The sequence below is a fragment of the Anarhichas minor genome, unplaced genomic scaffold (genome assembly GCF_050575085.1).
Source record: "Anarhichas minor isolate MPS153535 unplaced genomic scaffold, ASM5057508v1 ptg000004l, whole genome shotgun sequence".
Classification (NCBI taxonomy): domain Eukaryota; kingdom Metazoa; phylum Chordata; class Actinopteri; order Perciformes; family Anarhichadidae; genus Anarhichas; species Anarhichas minor.
Genome location: NW_027466450.1, coordinates 2,567,015 through 2,586,294, shown reverse-complemented (window position 1 = coordinate 2,586,294; position 19,280 = coordinate 2,567,015). Strand labels below are relative to the sequence as shown.

At 39.0% G+C, this 19,280-nt stretch overlaps 1 protein-coding gene across 2 annotated transcripts; it reads left to right on the top strand.

Annotated features, from left to right (window-relative positions):
- Positions 1 to 4,606: 4,606 nt before the first annotated feature.
- Positions 4,607 to 19,258, top strand: stat4 (signal transducer and activator of transcription 4). 2 transcript variants are annotated; one of them, XM_076105856.1, is made up of 24 exons: positions 4,607 to 4,661; positions 4,821 to 4,949; positions 5,682 to 5,817; positions 9,057 to 9,155; positions 10,572 to 10,664; positions 10,768 to 10,846; positions 10,937 to 11,028; positions 11,198 to 11,349; positions 12,234 to 12,392; positions 12,910 to 13,002; positions 13,145 to 13,204; positions 13,376 to 13,396; positions 13,884 to 13,974; positions 14,285 to 14,329; positions 14,638 to 14,721; positions 14,815 to 14,913; positions 15,145 to 15,280; positions 15,558 to 15,610; positions 15,839 to 15,933; positions 17,253 to 17,389; positions 17,556 to 17,747; positions 17,877 to 17,922; positions 18,118 to 18,223; positions 18,938 to 19,258. In XM_076105856.1, exons 1-24 carry the CDS (start codon positions 4,618 to 4,620, stop codon positions 18,959 to 18,961), a joined length of 2,265 nt encoding a protein of 754 aa, XP_075961971.1. In that variant the 5' UTR covers positions 4,607 to 4,617; the 3' UTR covers positions 18,962 to 19,258. The 2 variants fall into 2 exon arrangements, with proteins under 2 accessions (XP_075961971.1, XP_075961962.1); XM_076105847.1 differs by having other exon boundaries at positions 13,881 to 13,974.
- Positions 19,259 to 19,280: the final 22 nt, after the last annotated feature.

Genomic DNA, 19,280 nt, shown 5'->3' with positions numbered 1-19,280 from the left:
CCAAAGCTGCGTGTTCTCGTCAGGAGAAGTCTCTAAAGGCGGGCGCGAGCACTTCTCCCCGAGACCCGTTTGACAAAGGGGGACTTTGGCGGAGATTCTGCAGGCCAAAGAGCTGATCCCAGATCAGCCTGACCCCACAATCAGACAGCAGACTAGCAGGAAAGGGAAGCAGTACATGCGAAGCTTCTCTAGTAGCTGCACACCAAACAGGTTTGGCTAGCTGGATGCAGTCATGCTAATAACTTATTTAACGGAGTTGTACCCCGAACCGGACAGTTTTTAGCTAATGTTCCAATACAATTCACTTAAAATGTTGATAAAAATGATCGTGTAATGTTTTCTATTGATTTAAGGACATGTGAGATGTGTTTAGTCACAGTATATTTATATACTTTCAATCCCAAATTTTCATTTGCTCATGCAAACAATCACATTCATTGCATAAGAGATAGATGGCTTGATAAACTCTCAGTATGGAATTCTAAACATCCCCCTTACAATTATATGCAGACACCTGCTTTTTCTGGCTGACAAAATGGTCATTTTAACATATTCAAGTCTCAAGTCTTCTGAATTACTTTCAGTCATTTATCTGCCATGCACAAATCCCTGGAGTGGTTTTAATAGACAAATACTTATTACAAAGTTCCTCAGCATCTACAGTAAGCCCTGTACAAAATCCAGATGGGGCTTTACCCTCTCTTGTTAAGGCTGTCACTCTTCCTTGTGTCGCCTCATAACAATTAACACTTCCATAAACACTTTTGTCAAGAATTGAAGGACTTATCCGTACCCCCTTGAGTCTATCATAATTTCACTGCATAGCAACTAAACCATGTGAAAGGAGGTTGGTGTATACTGTAAATGCTCATGAAAAAAGAGGAGGACGGAGAGGAAGAGAGAGAAGATAGTGAGAAAGAAGATAAAGTCGCCGAGGGAGGGAAAGAAAGAGAAGTAGGTAGAGAATGAGTAAGATGCTTAGGTAACATTTTACCAACTCATTACTATCGATCTGTTACATATTTTTTCGGCCCGGACATTTCATGAAATCCTAACACTGCTTTTCTTTCAGGAACAGCAGCTGGAAAACTGCCCTCCTCTCAGGTACGGTGACACACACACACAGTAGTGGTAGAAACCCTCACACAGTAAAATACACGTTGACGGGTTAGTTTGTTTTTTCTAATTACCCATAGTGGGACAAACCAAGCCAAGTTGAAGAATGTTGGCATTAAACGGTCCTGCAAACGACATCTTTGAACAAAGAACGTTTCAGAAATACTTTTTATAGCAGCCTCGTGTCACTCTTGCTGAAGCGCATGACACATGTTTCACGTTGTGAAAACATTGGTACATTCGTTTAGTGCTGTGTTTCACTCATTTTGAGCAAAGCTGCTACTGATCCAATGGACATCTGCTAAGTGAGCTGAACTAAACAAAACTCATCCCATCCATCACATTGCTATACTCAGTTATCCTGTTGAGGGAAGCTCATCTTAACATAAAAGGGCCGGGAGGGGACAGCATACTGATCAGGTCACCAGCGACAGGGCAAAGAGACACATTCACACTCAGGCAGACATTTAGAAGACAGGCAACCTCCACGTGCACAGCTTCAACACATGCTGACACATACAAGTGTCCAAGACTTTGTTCCACATTTGCAAAAAGTAAAATTTCCCAAAAGCAAATGTCCCATTTCATGAAAACCTCATTCATTTAGGATTGATAAACAAAACCTGCTGTCTTTCACAGGGCCCCGCTGTGAAAATTATCGTGGAGCACAAGGTGGAACACATCGCCTGCCTGATGGCAGATGACTTCTTCATTCGGCAGCATGCGCATGCCAAACATATCGTCACACACAGACAATATTGTAATTTGAAAGATATCTCTCCGCCAGAAAAAAACGTTACTAACCTGATCGATGAAGTGATTGCTAATGGACAAGAATCCTGCTCACTTTTTCTTGAAGTTCTCAAAGAGCCTAAAGTTCTCCAGACCTATCCTCAGCTCATTGAAATCACAAAACAATGTTGCTAAACAATATTGGAAGTGCAGTGTGTCAGCTAATAATGTAATTGATAAAGAGGCTACATTTTTTTTAATGGTTGTGAAGATATGTTGAGTGATATGGATTTTTCTTGTCTGTGTGCTTGATTTTGTACTTCTGGTAATGTTATCTAATGGAAATAAATGTGATTGAGCAGAAATTCCAGGCTGAAGACCTCATCTATTATCTGTCAGTTGGAGACATTTTTAAGTTAATTTTGACTGGATTCTCCCAGACAAATGGACCATCATGTGGTTGAAAGCAGGCTGCTGCACAGAATTCACGAAGTCACGATTGTAAAGGTTCTGTTTTGGCTTTGCCATGTTCATGAAATGTACAATACATTTAACACAGTTGGTTTCTAGTAAAAAGTATGATGCAATGTTAATGACCATTTGAGCTGAAATTATCATCCAACCTTTGAAAAGCTTTTACTTAAAACATTAAGATATAAAAGACACACACATTGTATAGAGACAATGGTAAACACATGTAAAGCACACGCAGGCTATTTGGTCCTATTTGTTACCAGGACATTTATACAAAATAATGACATAACAGACTCATGAAATTTATTGGAAAGTTCGGCCATGAACAAGGGATCAACTGAGTGCTTGATGGGATACCACCACCGTGTGGCCATTTATATAGCACTTCATATTTTGGCTGACAACTAAAACATGAGGTCTAAAATCAAACTGGATTTCTTGGTAAATAATGAATCTGCCCAAACAGAGTTTCTGCAATCCTAAATGGTTGATATTGTTTAGCATCTTTCAAATTATACTGACGGTTTGAGTTTTTGGGCAGCACTTTATTTACATTATTGTTTGGATATGCAAATGGTGTATTATCTTATCATATATCTGAACCAGGTTAAAAATGATTGTTTTATTTTGCTTACATATTTGAGTCAATGTTTCACAGCCATAAAAAATAAAGAAAATTCTCTATGTTTTTAGGAAAAAATGAAACTGGGATGTTCACTGTATGTATGTGAGTGTTACTTTCAGAGTCTGAAAAAAAAAATCATTTTGAGGAAACAGCTTTTTAAAATATGCATCCTAAAATTACATTCATCAACACTTGAGGTGAATATGGTTAAAAATGTAACTGACAGATATCAACATGAAACTTTATTACGTAAATTAAGACCCTTATTTTTTGTACTACACATTTTTCAGAAACGTCTAAAAATGCAAATGAGAAATTATCTAATGTTTACTTTTTTGGAAATGTAGGAGAAATCTACAGATGCAAGCATTTACAATTGCAAAATTGATTGCAATAATTATTATATTAATGATGTGTTTAACTATGGGTTGGCACTACCAATATGAACATGTTCAATAGTGACTTTTATGCGGCAGAAAATAAACTTGAAGGATTTGACATGGGATAGCTTAGTAGCATTACTGTCATGAAAACAGATCCAGCCTTAAAGTCAAAATTCAGGGTAAATCAACTCTTTGTACAGTCATGCTAATTACAAGTCTCAAAACTACAGCCTGAAACATTCACCCAAATAGTTTAAAGAAGCCTTGATTAAATTAAATACATTGATGGTATAATGAATCATTACATACAAATAATTCAGTGTTTGCGCCCATTGGCAGTTTATTCACGTTCAATTGCTGGAAAGGGGCAGAACTATGACTTTATAACAGTTATGTTCAATATTTGTTTATGTATTTAATTTAGCTCTCCATAAATTGATCGCTGGAGCAAACACGTTTGAAAACGCGCAACCTTTACTTTGAAGGCGAGCTGTCTCTGTTTCCGACTCTCGACGTCCTTTACTCAATGTTCATTATTAAAGCTGAATAATGGAGCAAGCTGATGTTTTGGTGCGCAGAATTGCATTGCACGTGTTCATTCAATGCGACAATAACACAGACAAAGCGTTAACCGAACAACGAACTCACACGTAGCAGAAGACATTTACATTAACACAAGTAGACCAATGAGATTAGGACATATTACTAAACTGGCATTGTTCATTATACAACGTGAACAATGGCAAATGAATTATACTTCGTGCACAGACCCGAATAGAATAACATTTTGACTTGATTTGAGCTGAATTGAATTGCAGTGCCATTATTTAGTTCACGTGGTCTTGTGAACTGTCTCAAAAGATTACATTTTTATAACATTAAGCTATTAAAATGTAACCTTTTCTACATGGTAGTCTGAGTAAAACACCTTTACATCAACAGATTATGACCCTTAAATCACATCAATTTAGTGTAGGCCACCTCGTAATATTATTCTTATTAAACTACTAACTTATTCAAGAGTTATCGTTTGTACTGCGACATAGCTGATATTTCTTCCATTCCAATCCTTTAAAAAAAATTGTTTTGTTTTACTGATGACGGTCTCACGTGTCTTGTGACGTATATGGTCCTATTACCGGTAAAATGTTACCTTATTCCTCCGATACTGCGGGTCTGCATAATGTCTGGATGGGCGGGTTTCCTGAGTATGAGGACAGCCCCTAAATAAATGAGGTCGCTTCCTGAACATTAAAAATCGAAAGCTAAAGAGGGAACCAAGTGCACATGGTAAATGAGACTGACGGAAAAGCAGCGCAGAAACAGCACAGGTAACAAATATGAAAAAATAGCACTGAACTGCAGACTATTTTTTTTTTTTTTACAATATGTCTGCTGTATCTATGATACATTGTAGAATTACAAGATGATACTTTATCTTTAAGTGCATGATGATTTCTATGTTTTTGTGGTGTCTGTATGCATGGCAGTATGAGCCAGTGGAAGCAGATTCAGCAGCTGGAGATCAGACTCCTGGAACATGTGGACTACCTGTATGACGATAACTTCCCCATGGACATCCGTCAGGGTCTGTCCAGCTGGATCGAGTCTCAGGATTGGTGAGTCCTGCTCCCTGGGTATTTGTGTGTATGTTGAACATTGTCCTGCACTTTTCTGAAGATGACCATCTTATCAACCTTAAAGATCAAATCTCCCAAATTACAGGAAAAAGGCAATTGTTTTCATTGTTTTTTATTAAGGCTAAGGGTAGCCTTAGTAAAAGAATATGATATTTGCAATTTGGGTTCTTGGGACCTTTAAAGTGGAATGTGTGCTTTAGCATCTTTCCACTCTCAGTTTTGGTTTTACAGCCTTTAATGTCTTCACTTTGTTGTTAGTCTGTGGGCCAAAAAAAAACCAGTGATTATCATTAGAGCCAAGTCTACTTCACCTGCCCAGCCCCAAACAGCTGACCGACCCATGTAGCGGATGGTTTAAGAGCCGAACATTTTTGTAACGAGTGCGTAGAGAACAACGCAGAGCCGAAAGAGAGTGAACCAGACCTGTGGCCAGAAACATGATTGCAAATAAAAGCTTATGTTGCTCTGTCTGTTGACGTGAAAACATGTAAACACTCATAACTTTATAAGGCGATAATAAGCAACATAATGTGTTTTCAGCTTATTTAGCTGCTCCCAAGTGGGTGACTAAAAAGTAATAGCACACACACTGAATTTCTTTGTTGGGGGTCTATTTTTTTTTATTATAAGAGCATAATATCAGCTATCTTCTTCTTCATGTGTTTTGATGGGAATCTCCTAAACACCACACACTGTGTGTCTGTTTTTCAGGGACATAGCAGCTAACGATGAGTCAATGGCGGCGGTGCTGTTCACAGACCTGCTGTCCCAGTTGGATAAGGTGCGATCACAGGAGCAGAACTTCCTACAGAGACACAACATGAAAATCATACAACAGCAGTTACAGGTGTGTCACCCTTCTTTTATCCTTTCATGTCCTAGTTATTATGCAATATCCAATACTCACTCAATTGTCAACAATACTTGCACAACACAGTAATTAGCTTAGTGTTTCAAAATAATAACTTCATATTGCAAAAATTAGGAGAATCTTTCTAAAATGAATGACTCAGTATAGCAAAATAACAAGAAACTCATTATTAACTTAATGTAATTATTTTGAGAAAGCTTCTCATTATCTTGACATACTATATCATTATTTTGAAAATGACTTACAGGATCTTTTTTTTGTTCATCACATTGCCGGAAATTGGATTACATATGTAGCAGTGTATCTAGACAGACAGGAGCATCAACGAGTAAATAAAAGAAGTGCTAATGCAATAGCAAAGGTGCGATCAAAACTGTTAGAAAGAGATGACTGTACAGTAGATTTCACTTACATGTTTTTGTTGACATGTATCAATGCAAAGGAAGTAGGAGGGAAGAAACTTACATTTGCTTATACACCTGCACAGAGATCTGCATTTATTACAGTAGTCTTCAGTCTGGTCATTTTCTTCATCATAACAAGATTCGATATTTTCTTAGGTGAAGCGTTCACTTATCTTAAAAAAACAAAATCAGACCAAACTAGGTTTTATATAAATCGCCCTACATTTGCTGAACACTATCACTCCCAGTTAAAAAAAAAAAAAAAAAGTTGCTAGCTTCATTGCGGAATTAATATTCAACCACTGACTGACGATACTCATCATATGCGGCACTCAAATTTAAAACGTCTGTAATAAGGAGAAGTGGTTTTTTGATCTATGGTGTATGTGAGCTGGAAGTGAAAGGGAAGTAAATTAAAAAGTCACTTTGAATGTGTAACCGGTTTCTATTTTTGTGTTGTTTCTCTGTGTCACCTAAAAGCAGCAACTGTTTTCACTCTTCAGACACTCAAATGTCAAAATGAAGAGAGGAAAGGCCATGCAAGTAGTGATATACGTTTTTGGTGTTTTACACAGTGTTAAAGACAGTCCATTCTTTCATAACTTATCCATTTATTGCTTGTTAAAATCCTTGTCTAAGCACAATAATTGATGTGTTAAGGGAAAAGAGACATCCTTTGTCACTTTCTTTCGTGTTATCATATTCTGGAGGTAATCTCTCGGTGAGCTCACGACAGTTTGGTCCCGGACGTTGTGGTCGAAGCTCACCGACGTCATGAGCCTCAGCACACATTTTATTCTGGAAGACATATACCTTTGCAGAACAAACCCATGAGGCTCACACCACTGTTTCCTGTGTCTGAATGTGTGTGTGTGTGTGTGTGTGTGTGTGTGTATGTGTCAAAGTCAACACTTCTCAGAGGAAGCAGTTACTCCTGTGCGGTAGTGAGGGGTGCTTGAGGGTTGTTGTTGTGATGTGTGAGAGAAGTTTGTCTCGTCGATTCAAAATGCATTTGATTGTCTCATCACCCACATTCAAGCAGAATCTTTCTTAGGAAAACCCCTCTGGTACACACACAGCGATGCATCTAAAATCTCTGATAAAATACAATATATATATTATTTAATACAATAATATATAATATGTTAGCACACTGCTGGTTTGACTGACAGGTGATCTCTGAGATGTGTCCAGAATACATTTTTGCAAAATGATGCAGGTCAACAAAAAATAGATTTTAAATGCCAGAAACACTAAACCACACTAATCCGCTGCCTGACATTGCTAAGTGGCATCGGTGTTATTGTAATGAAAGTGAGCGTGTAGGTGTGTTGATGCATCCTCGGTCATCATTCTGGCAATGATGCTGATGCATGAAAACTTAGTCATGCCTGGAGGCGAGAGAAAAAGTTTCCTCTTCCCACATTCACAATAACTGGTACTTTTCTAAGTGTTTTTTTGTCTGGGCTGATGAGCAAAACAGCACCACACTCTTCAATCTCAGGCAGAACATGAAAACCATGCATGTGGTGATGTGGATACAGCGGCGGAGGCAGGAGTGTTGCAGAGGGAACGTTTGTGGCTGCTCTGTATTTTAGATGTACTGGATGAACATAAGGCATTGTTATTTTGGTTTTTATTTGGAAAACAATCCTGTATTAGAAGCATATTTAAAACTCACAGAACATAGGCCTAATATAACCCTATTTATGTATACAGCAATGAACAAGGTCTCGTTCATGTATGAAACAGAACAATATATCTGGTTTATATTTTGAAATTTAAATTTCTCCATCAATTTTATTCTTAAAGATCAGTTTAGTCACAGGGAGCACCACTCAGCTTGTGTAAACCAGGCCTGGGAGAATAACCCTCATAGGGACGTCCTCAAGGTTATCACGGATTTGGAGATTTGTAACAGGAGACTGTGTTGCACAACGGGAGCAAAGAGTTTAAAAGACGATGGTACTCAACAGGCAGGGAGGGTCCAATCAACAGAGGCTATGGTTGCATTATGGGAAATGTAGGGCCCAGTGTTTCTTTGGAGCTTGACACATACAAGGGACTAAAAGTCAGAATATCTCTTCTTCTTTTGTTTGAACTTTGACTCTTCTTTTTCAAATCTGTCTCATGCGAGTCCCCCAACTTTACAGAAGTGCATCAATAGATAACTGTTGTACCCAATCTACACTGCCTCAAGCCCTGACTATTTTCAAAGAATTTAGTCAAACAGAAATATACTGTAATTTCTTCCAGGGCTGAGCTCTATTACTTTTAATAGGGATCTTCCTTGAATTCAAGTAGCTGTAAAGTACTTCATCATTGTTTTGTTTAATTTGTTTTGCCTTTTGAGGATCACACCCTCAGAGTGTTCACCGAGATTCCAAAGAACTACGGGCTATAATGCCATGGGAACGAAACTGGTTGTACTCCACGTACAAAGTCTGTGCACACCTTTGGCTACGTGCCTCATATTTACTCTTTCATCATAACTGATCTGTGTTCCTTTTATTTCTTGCCAGAGTCATGTTGAACCTCATTCCTTTGTGATTAAATATATCAAGTACTTCCAGTAAAAACCTGACGTCTCCGGGCAGACCCATGATGACACATCTCTGTGAAAGGATGGTTAGATAAACAGGCACTGTGGAAACTAAAACAAAAATGTAAAGCCAATTAGGCTGTTGGTTCTTTTATGGGCATTTGTGCATTTCTTGTGTGTGGGTGTTTTTGTAACATGAAATATTCTCTCTATGTGTGTGTGTGTGTGTGTGTGTGTGTGTGTGTGTGTGTGTGTGTGTGGCCCCACAGGTGAAATACACGACAAACCCTGCTGTCATGGCCAGGGTTATCTCCACCTGCCTCAGGGAAGAGCGCCGTATCCTCTCCAGCGCCTGCATGCAGGAACAGGTTTGTCACATCGTCTCGCTCAGAGCGAAAGTCCCTTCTGGTTCCTTAATAACAAAAAAAACAGCTGCTGCTGGGAAATTAGTGCTGCTGGCCTACCAGGAAAACAGTATACTGTATCATATACACCCCCATATTCCCAGCCGCTTCACTTTATTCCCAGGAAACAATGCAGCATGGCAAGATATTTCTAGTGCTTACGTAACTGAAAGTGCTGAAACACCCCAAAACGTTTTTAATTCATAGTATTCCAGGGAGGCTGCCGCAAAGATGCTGTAAAACTAAATGAACAGTTAATGATTGTATATTTCTTTTATATAAACAAATTTTCAAAAAATATGGACTTACATTTAGCAATTGTTTGCTAATACGTTTGCCTTTTACTTCAAAGATGATAATATATCAGTGTTGTGTTTACAGTTTGGTTTTTTTCTACTCCCAGATGGCAAAATACAATTATTGGAGGTTTTAGCTAAATTTGAGTTTCATTTCTGCTTCTTATCGAATGTCCAGCAGTCATGTAACTGCTGCACCATATTAATGGACAAGGTGCATATTGTTGACAGTATATTGGACATCATCTGTTTTAAGCATTGCTCTAGTGTTGGCGATGTTGTTTGGTATACCACTTTGGTCTAGACATCCCCTATAAAAATATTGGTAGATTGTCATGAACTTTGGAAGAGATATGGTCCCCAGAGGATGAATCCTAATAACTTCGTTGACGGTGCGCCATGGTGGCCTAGAGGTTGAAGTGTCGACCGCGTACTGTGGCGTCCCTGGTTGGTGTTTGGCCGGGCCGCATTTGTTGTTCCCTGTCTCTCCTCTCATTTGCGGTAATTTCTCTATTTGGCTATCTAATATGATATGAAGTAGTTTACAAAACAATTGGTGATCCCCTGACTTTTCAGTCAGCTCAAAGTTGTAGTTTGTCCAATGGTTTATGATCTGCATAATTAATGACGTTCTCATTGGCCTCAGCTCTCTTTATGTTACTGCTTATTAGAAAATGTTAGCATACTAACACCCTACACTTAGGTGGTGATGGGAAATATCTAGCATTGTCATTGTGGCCGTTGTTAGCATGCTGACATTAACATTTATCTCGACGCACCATTGTGCCTGTGTAGCTATACAGCCTGGCAGAGCTGCTAGCATGGCTGTATACTCTTGTTTCATATTATCAAATGTGTGCATAGTGGTTGAACCACCACATCATATCCATGTGTTCTGGCAGAAATGTGAAATTTGTATTATATTACAAGTGCTATCATAATTCCTTGTTAAAAATAATACAGTTTACAGGAAAAAAAATGCAGATTAAATGTCTACGTTTGATCTGTAATTTAAAAAAAGAAAAACACAGCAAGTCAATTAAAATGAAATAAAAAGGTTTCTAAAAAGAAGATTTTCCAACAGGGTCCACTGGAGAAATCATTGCAGAATTCTGTGGCCTTTGAGAGACAGAAGAACATGGACAACAGAGTTGGGATCATCAGGGCCAGCGTGCAGGTAACTGAAACACTCAGACGTTTCAGGGAATATCAAAATAAAGTCATACCTACATTTCATCCAATTAAATGAACTTTAAAAACAAATGTCTGTCTATGTCTAGTTGATGGACCAGGCTGTGAAATACATCGAGGACATGCAGGATGACTTTGATTTCCGCTACAAGACACTGCAGTCTCGAGGTGTGCCCGGTTATACGATGTGCACACATCACACAAGATAAACAACATGCTCAAAACTATGTACTGTGGTTGTGTGTGTGTGTGTGCCAGAATCAACAGATACTCGACAGAACTCTGATGTGATGAAACAGGAAGTAACAAGATTGCAGGAAATGCTTAACAGGCTCGACTTTAAAAGGAAGGTACGCATTTGTATCATCACGCAAAGCTCTGACATGTGAGGGATCAGGCAATCTTACCAAAATGTCTCCGGATATAAAAGTTACAGAGGTGCCATCACCTCATCAGTGTACAAATCAAGACGTGTTGTGTCTTATAAACCGTGACAGCTGTTTTAAACACCTTTCTTAGGAGATCTTATCAAAGATGGATGATGTGATCAAGGAGATTGAGGACCTGATGACCTCTCAGCTTAACCCTGAGCTGCAGGACTGGAAGCGCAGACAGCAGATCGCCGCCATTGGTGGTCCGCTGCTCACTGGCCTGGACCAGCTGCAGAGTTGGTAATGAAGGAATATTTACAGAAATCTTTTGCTTTCAATCCAATGTTAACTCTAGAACATGTTTTAAACGTGCAATGTTGAGCATGATGGGAACATTGATAGCCAGGGTTTAAAATTTTGGAGAAGGTTGCCCCCCATAAATTGAGTCAATTTATATTGTCGTATATATATTGGTCATGCTGGTTTTTGCAGAGGCAGTAAACAGCCGTGACCCGTCCGCTCCTCCGGCAGGAGTGATAGCATGTGTTAGCATGACAGCGTTAGCCAGCATTAGCTGGTATGACTTCACCCGGCTTTGTGTCTCAAAAACTGAAATGCTGCCTTGATAACCCAGCTGCACGCGGACCACAGAGAGATGTTCATCAACAATAATGCTGAACTAGTAATAGCCTAATTGTTTTTTCTTTATTAAAGGCTAATCTCTAAAATCCATTTCATGTTTACTTCTTTCCATGGCTGCAGCACACTATGTTTGTGTGCCGGTTTGTTTCATATCTGGCAACCAGTGGTGTAGAAATAAGCAGCGGGAGGGATCACACAGGTCAAAACAAAAACAGCCGTTCCTCACCACAATGGAAATTTCCACATATTGGCTGTGGCATTGTTGTCAGAAAAGCTTGTATTTCAAGTCATGTCTCTGGTGACATATTGTGGTGGTATTTTATGATTTAATACATTAGATATATTACTTATGGTCCTTTTAAAGCCTATATAATTTAACATCTTTGGCTTGAAAACTAAGTCAAACTCTGCTCTGTTGTTACATCGAGTTGTTTCCAGTGTGAATTATCACCAACAGGGGATAAACCCCAGATTGGCTTGATTTGTAGGTCATGTGTATGAAATAAGCTTGGTTTCGTTCCCTCTCACCTGTCCCCTCTCAGGTTTACTCTGATCGCCCAGAGTCTCTTCCAGATAAAGCGTCAGCTGGACAAACTGGTGGAGCTGGTTGTCAAGGTCACCTACGAAAGTGACCCGATCCCCCTGCAAAAACCTCAGATGGAGGAGCGCATCAAATACCTCATCTATCACCTCATCAAGAGGTACTCTGACCAGCACTCAATGCAACATTAGATGCAACTAAAAGTATGTACATGTGCTTAAAAAATGCAACACAGTACAACGTAATACAGATGCTCTTACTCTCTTTCAAGTGCTCCTACACCTTTTGTAATAATTTGGTGCTTTGATCATAAACACTTTACTCATAATCCTTTTATTTTGCATTTATTTTAGTTTTAGCTAATTAATTCCACACACACAGTGAGTTTCTCTTTTGAAACCAGTTTTCACATTTTGTTTTATAGTTTAAAAGTGTAGCTATTTAAATACATGCAGATTGTACATGGAAGATGAGACAACACTGACATGTATGAACCACTTCCTACTGTACGTGCAGCACTGATAACACATACATACACGTACACAATACAATAAGGTGCTAGAACACAGGACCAACACAGCCAACTGGTGGCTTGAATGCCCTACAGGCATGAGCTGTCAAGTGAAATGAACATGGTCAAAACTGTGTTGATCATATGATTTGTGGTTTGTTCTCAGCTCATTTGTGGTGGAGAAGCAGCCATGCATGCCCACACATCCACAGAAACCCCTCATCATCAAGACCGGAGTACAGTTCACCACCAAAGTCAGGTATCGACATGTGACATCATATGTTTGTATGATTTCTTTATGCTATATGTGGCTCCTGTTTGAACCTCAGTTTGTAGTTAAATAATTAGTAGTAATGGTGGTTCTTAATTCAATATTTTTTCCTCCTCCTGATTTCTCTCAGACTCCTGGTTAAACTTCCAGAAGTGGATTACCAGCTGAAAGTGAAAACAATATTTGACAAGTGAGACTTTTATGTTAACATTTTTGTAATGGTTTGCACTTCTAGGCTAAGAAAAAAAACTTAAATTAACATACAGTATTATATCTATCTATCTTAAATGTTAAAGTTATATTCTTGAGATGAATGTGCGCTAATCATTATTTATGTGTGTGTGTATGTGTGTGTCTCTAGGGACCTCCCTCCTGGCAGAGTGTGAGTACAAAAAACCTCAAGACAGGGCGTAGGAATGATGCTTAATTTAAGAGTGTAGCACCAAGTTAGCAGGTTTGAAGAACAGTGGCCAACAGACAATGTTTCATACTGCGGTCAGTAACATAACAATAAATTTGTCTTTCTTTCAGCTCAGTTTTGTTAAAAAACTATTAAAAATACTTTTACTGTAACTGAATATTTACCTGGAGAGAGTCTTCCCTCCAGGAGCAACAAGTTGCTCAAATTCTACAGCTGAGGTTTCAAAGTTGTCTTCCTTTACAGTTAAGAAGGTTTGAGGTTAAGAGTTGTGAGCTTTTATTTTGAAACCATACACAAAACTATCATTTCTAAATTGTAAGCATTTAGAAAATGTATTCAGATTTCAGCAGCTACAGGTGCATTTGTGTCATCTTAAAACAGTCAGCATAGATACGGATAGCATAAAAATTAGGCTTCTTTATTTTACCTTCTTCCTTCTCCTCAGAAGTCGTCAGTTTTTTATCCTGACCAACAACACTAAAGTTATGGACATTGAGGACTACTCCAACGGCTGCCTCTCTGTGGAGTTTAGACACCTGGTAAGACAACCCATTCCCTCTCTGATTCGAATAAACGCTTATTTGTCATTTATTATCAGAAAATACCTGCAGGACTACACATAACCAGTCCTCCATCGCGCTCAGACAGAAGAGGAAAAGTTGTTTTCCCCCATAACTTGAAAAAGTCATTATATTACTTCATACTTCAATATTCTCAGTAGCTGTCATACACTATCAGTGTGTACTTACTTGGATATGGTATAAAGCATTGACCAGTTTGTCAAAGTGGTGATTTGTTGAATTTCCCTTTTTTGTGTTGTTTTACTGATATTGAGTTTGTATCTTACAGCAGCTGAAAGAGAAGAAATACATCAACGGGACAAAGGGGAATGAGGTAAGAAATGAAGATGAGTTGACCATTTAAGGTACAGATTGATTGGATCAGATGATTTTGGGGTGATCTGTCCCTTTAATATACCAGCAGAGTGGTCCCTCACCACTGATGCTGAATACCTATGCTACTGTAATATTTAATTGTTTGAATTCAAAATAAGTAAATGTTGCAACTGTCGTTTCTACTGTCTAAAAATACTATTATTATTCTAATATTGTTGTGCCGAATGAGCCTCATAATTCAAATTCACAATGCAGCACTTAGAGGGATATACTGTAAAACGGGTCTGTGTTTTGTGTGTTTCGCAGGGTCTCCTCTCTGTGACGGAGGAGCTTCACTCCCTCGGTTTTGAGGCTTGTTTCACACTGCAGGGCCTCACCATTGATCTCGAGGTCAGAACAAGCAGTGTAGATTTGACTTGATGTTTGACTCTCTGTTATTGACGCCGCAACTTGCTCACCGTGTGTGTGTGTGAATCCTTCCAGACGTGTTCTCTGCCACTGGTGGTCATTTCCAATGTGAGCCAGCTGCCTGGAGGCTGGGCGTCTGTCATGTGGTATAACCTTCTGACTGATGAGCCGAGGGTGAGCTCACACACTCCATTTGAAATTACACTCTGTTGTCACTTTATTAGGTAAAACTAACTCAACTGTTTTAGTGAGCAGTTGATTCAACTTTATGATCATTTTAGAGGATGTCGTTTCTGGTGCAGTTGAATTGTATTGCATTAGATTAACAGGTGTTTTCAAAAACTACTTCCACATCCCCTCTTCCCCCCCTCTTACATTTTTCCTCCTCTTTCATATAATCCGCAGAACTTGGCATTCTTTGGGAACCCACCTAGAGCCACATGGAGCCAGCTCTCCGAGGTCCTCAGCTGGCAGTTCTCCACCTTTGCGGGTCAAGGCCTCAACAAGGAGCAGCTCAACATGCTGGGAGAAAAGCTTCTCGGTATGTTTGCCCTTTAGATTTCAAAGAACACGATTGTAGGTTTTGGGATGGCATTGAAGGTATGTTTTTTCACCTGGAGGCTGAAGCTTTGTATTCAGACCTCACGGGTAAATGTTGGCATGCTAGCTGATAGTCTCTGGAGGCTGGCGTGAGTTCGGTACAATACTCTGGGGCATTTCTACAAGACTCATAGCTGCAGACTTGAACTTCCAAGCCACTGGGTGTTAGGTACTTCAGTGCGGCCGTTTATGTTATTTGCTGTGTGTTGTTGTTGTAGGTCAGCATGCCTCCTGTAGTGACTATCAAGTGTCCTGGTCCAAGTTGTCCAAGGTAAGTGTTGAATAATATGTACCACAAAGTACAACGTGGTCTCTTCTCCCGTATGGTTGTGCTATCTAGTGGCCAATGAGAAAGCATGTTATGTGTCCCATGCTGTATCGTTGATCCTGGACATGTTTTTTATTCCATTTCATATCTGCATTATATATCTAATGTTATGTTTAAATTTTAAAAAAGTACTCATTGTATACCTCCTCCGTGTGACGTTCATTCTTCAAGGAGAATATTCCAGGAAAGCCCTTCAGTTTCTGGATGTGGCTGGACTCCATCCTGGAGCTCATCAAGAAGCACTTGCTGCCAGTCTGGAATGAGAAGTAAGCCACTGGTTCACTTGCTATGTCTCACGCCACCTGACTGTCCACCATCCTCAACTGTCCTAATGAATCGCTGCCAATCAGTAGGACTGCTCCTCTTAGGATGTTACTATATTTCACTGGATAAGAAAATGTCTGTTTTGAGGCACTGACTCATACACCTCAACAAGGTTATGGCCAGATGTAGGAGTAGAGCTCTGTTTCTCTAAGTTAAGACCCTCCCTTGCCAAAAAAACTGTTACATCCTGTCAAAGAGATGGTGTTGCAGTCTAAGTGCCTGTCTATCTTCGGTGGTGTTTAAAATCACTTTGCTGAAGAGGACAAATGTGTTTCAGCATCTGTCTGCCACTACCCAAAAGCCTAAAGGAATAGTTAGACATTATGGGAAATATGCTTATTGGCTCTTTTTTTTTTGAGAGAGTTAGATGAGACAATCGACATCATTCACTCAGGTGGCTTAGCATAAAGACTTTGTTCCTGTTATAAAAGAAACAAAATTTGCCAAACAGTGCCCACTAATTAACAGGTTATCTATTGTTTGTTTACGTTGTTCTCGCTGTTGGGTTGCCAAACAACCAGCATAGACTCCAGGAAGTAACTGTGTGTGGCCAAGAAACAGTCAGGAAATATAATGCTGAATGTAGCGGACTTACCGGTTTTCTCACTAACTGCCTCTCTATTTCAGGCAACTGCACCTGTACCACATTAAATTAGTTCCCATGTATTGCAGTGTAGGCACTGTATTTTAGATGTGAAGCATCTCACGAAATTGGCTTGTATCACTATATTTAGCAGCATTTTGTTCAGTTATTGTCTGAGTAGTTATACACTGTCAAACTACAACACTTATAGGAAAAAGATAGCAGCAGCATTTCAGACATGCAGCCAAAGTAGCCTGCCAACAGAGAAAGACAAGTTAATCAGAAACTACTATGCTCAAGTTCATATTTTTCAGGTTTAAAATGTACAAGCACAAAACACACTCACAAACAGCGGCTAGACTTTCTTTTCTCTGATCCATTTTATAAGATAAAAGATAAGATAAGATAAGATAATCCTTTATTAGTCCCACAGTGGGGAAATGTACAGGATTACAGCAGCATAGTGGATAGTGCAAACAAGAGACATAGTAAAAAACAATGTGTTATTATCCAGGTTTAATAAGTGAATTCAATCAATTGGTAGTGCAAAAGACAAAGCTACACAACTTAACCACAATGGATGTCACTGTTAGTAGAATGTTAAAATGTGATAATAATAATAAGAATGAAAAAGTCATTGTCGTTTTTTGTTTCTTTTTCACTGACACACCCATGCAGCTACATCATGGGCTTTGTGAGTAAAGAGATGGAGCGCACTCTGCTAAAGGACAGAGAGCCAGGCACGTTCCTCTTACGCTTCAGTGAGAGCCACCTCGGAGGAATCACTTTCACCTGGGTGGAGCACAACGACAATGGTGAGGAAAAAACGCATAAATGTGTCTCAAAAAAGTATATTTTTAAATACTATTTGGTCAAGGTCAGTTATGTAAAGCAAGTGATATATTTTGGGCAGCTTTCTTGCCTGTTGTCTTTACTTGATATATTTTTCTGTGCTTTGCTAACACAAACGTTTCACTACAGGAGACGTGAAGTTCAACTCTGTGGAGCCATACACTAAAAACCGTCTCAGCGCTCTTCCGTTTGCCGACATCATACGAGACTACAAAGTGATCTCAGACGGGGTTGTCCCAGAGACCCCGCTCAAGTTCCTCTACCCCGACATCCCCAAAAATGACGCCTTCGGACGTCTTTACAACAGTCAGCCAAGCAAAGGCAAGAGTGCAAAAAATATTTCTTCATTAAGGGTTCATGTTTTTTTTAGTGCTTGCCCTGAATCTTTGTCGGCTCACTAGATTTTAGGCTACAACACTAATCTCTCTTGTATCTCTGTTCAATTTCCAGTCCATCCATACATACCATCTTCCCTGATCCCCATCTCGGAATTGCGGTGAGTTCATTTGAAGACTACATGAGACCCCTACTAAACTTACTTTTTCCTATAAATTTCACCCTAACATTTAATTATCAGATACATGTATATATTAATTATGGCACATTGCTTGTGCTGTCAATGCAACCTATAGCAAAATGTACATAACACAGTCCCTTCACTTGTATTGTCTCATTTTCTCTGTTATCCCAGCTCCCATGCAATCACCACACCATCTTCTTGTCAGTCTCCTGAGCCACCAATGACTCCTGGGGAGTTTGACATGCTCAGCGAACAACTGTGCTTTGACATTGACACCGTAAGTTTGCATTCTCTGCGTTTCTTTTCTTTGAAAGAAACGCTTGCAATACTCTGCATATTTACTTATTATTAATAAAACCCATGGAAAGACCACAACCTACAGTGTAGTATTGTATTCAAAGACTGGGGGATATTTTTTTCCTCTTTGCCACAGAGCCCCATTGTCAAAATCATTGTCATGATCAAAAAACTATTAAAATCACATTGATGAGCCAAACTAATCAATCTTGCATACACCGTCTTGCTGCTGGAAATACTAGCACACCAAATGTGTACTAATCCGCAACTGAAAGTATCCCGTAGTCTTCAGTAGGAGCACATATAGGCTTTGAACCGAGTGCCACAGAGAGGATATGAAAGATACACACACACATTGTTCGTTTCGGTCTTTTCTTGGGATTAGTTGGCAATAACAAAAAATGTAGAATACAAGCTGTTTTATCTTTGTGTTGTGTTATCTTCTCAAAACCACTTAAGACAAATAATAGAGGAACTTATGTTGGCATTTAACTTTTGTGCTTATGCTGTTGTGCCAATGATCTATAAAAAGATGACACTGGGTTAATGTATTGGATATAACATTGGCAAATTAGTATATTAGCATTATTATGTTGGTTTTAGTATTCTTTTGCGAATGTTATATCTCTTTTGGTTTTATAGATGAGTCCTCGACATGTTGTGCTGCTATAATGCTCTCCTTTTTGTTTTACAGATGAGCTCTCCATATTCAGAGTAAAGCGAGATGAAACATGCAACATTTTGCTGAAGGATTCCTGACACCAGTCTTCGATCAATGTCTACATCTTTGTTATCCTGAAACTGAGCCTGTTGTGTTTAAAGAGGTGTAATGGTTAATTGGACTCATTGCGTATATACAGTATATATATATATATATATATATATTATATAAACAATCAGCTATATATGTATTCTCTTTTTATTGTTAGTCTGTGACGACTTGGTTTTGAGTTGTATTTTAGCTATTGACTGTTTTCTGTTATTCCTCTATTGCATATAAAACAATTTAAACATGTTTATTTTGTCTGTAATATACC

What these genes read in the sequence shown, in the direction of transcription:
- stat4 (XM_076105847.1), top strand. Translation starts at nt 4,618, where the DNA reads ATGGTAAATGAGACTGACGGAAAAGCAGCGCAGAAACAGCACAG. An exon ending in CTGGACCAGCTGCAGAGTTG is followed by an intron (nt 11,350 to 12,233) that starts GTAATGAAGGAA and finishes GTCCCCTCTCAG; the next exon opens with GTTTACTCTGATCGCCCAGA. An exon ending in GCCTCACCATTGATCTCGAG is followed by an intron (nt 14,722 to 14,814) that starts GTCAGAACAAGC and finishes GAATCCTTCCAG; the next exon opens with ACGTGTTCTCTGCCACTGGT.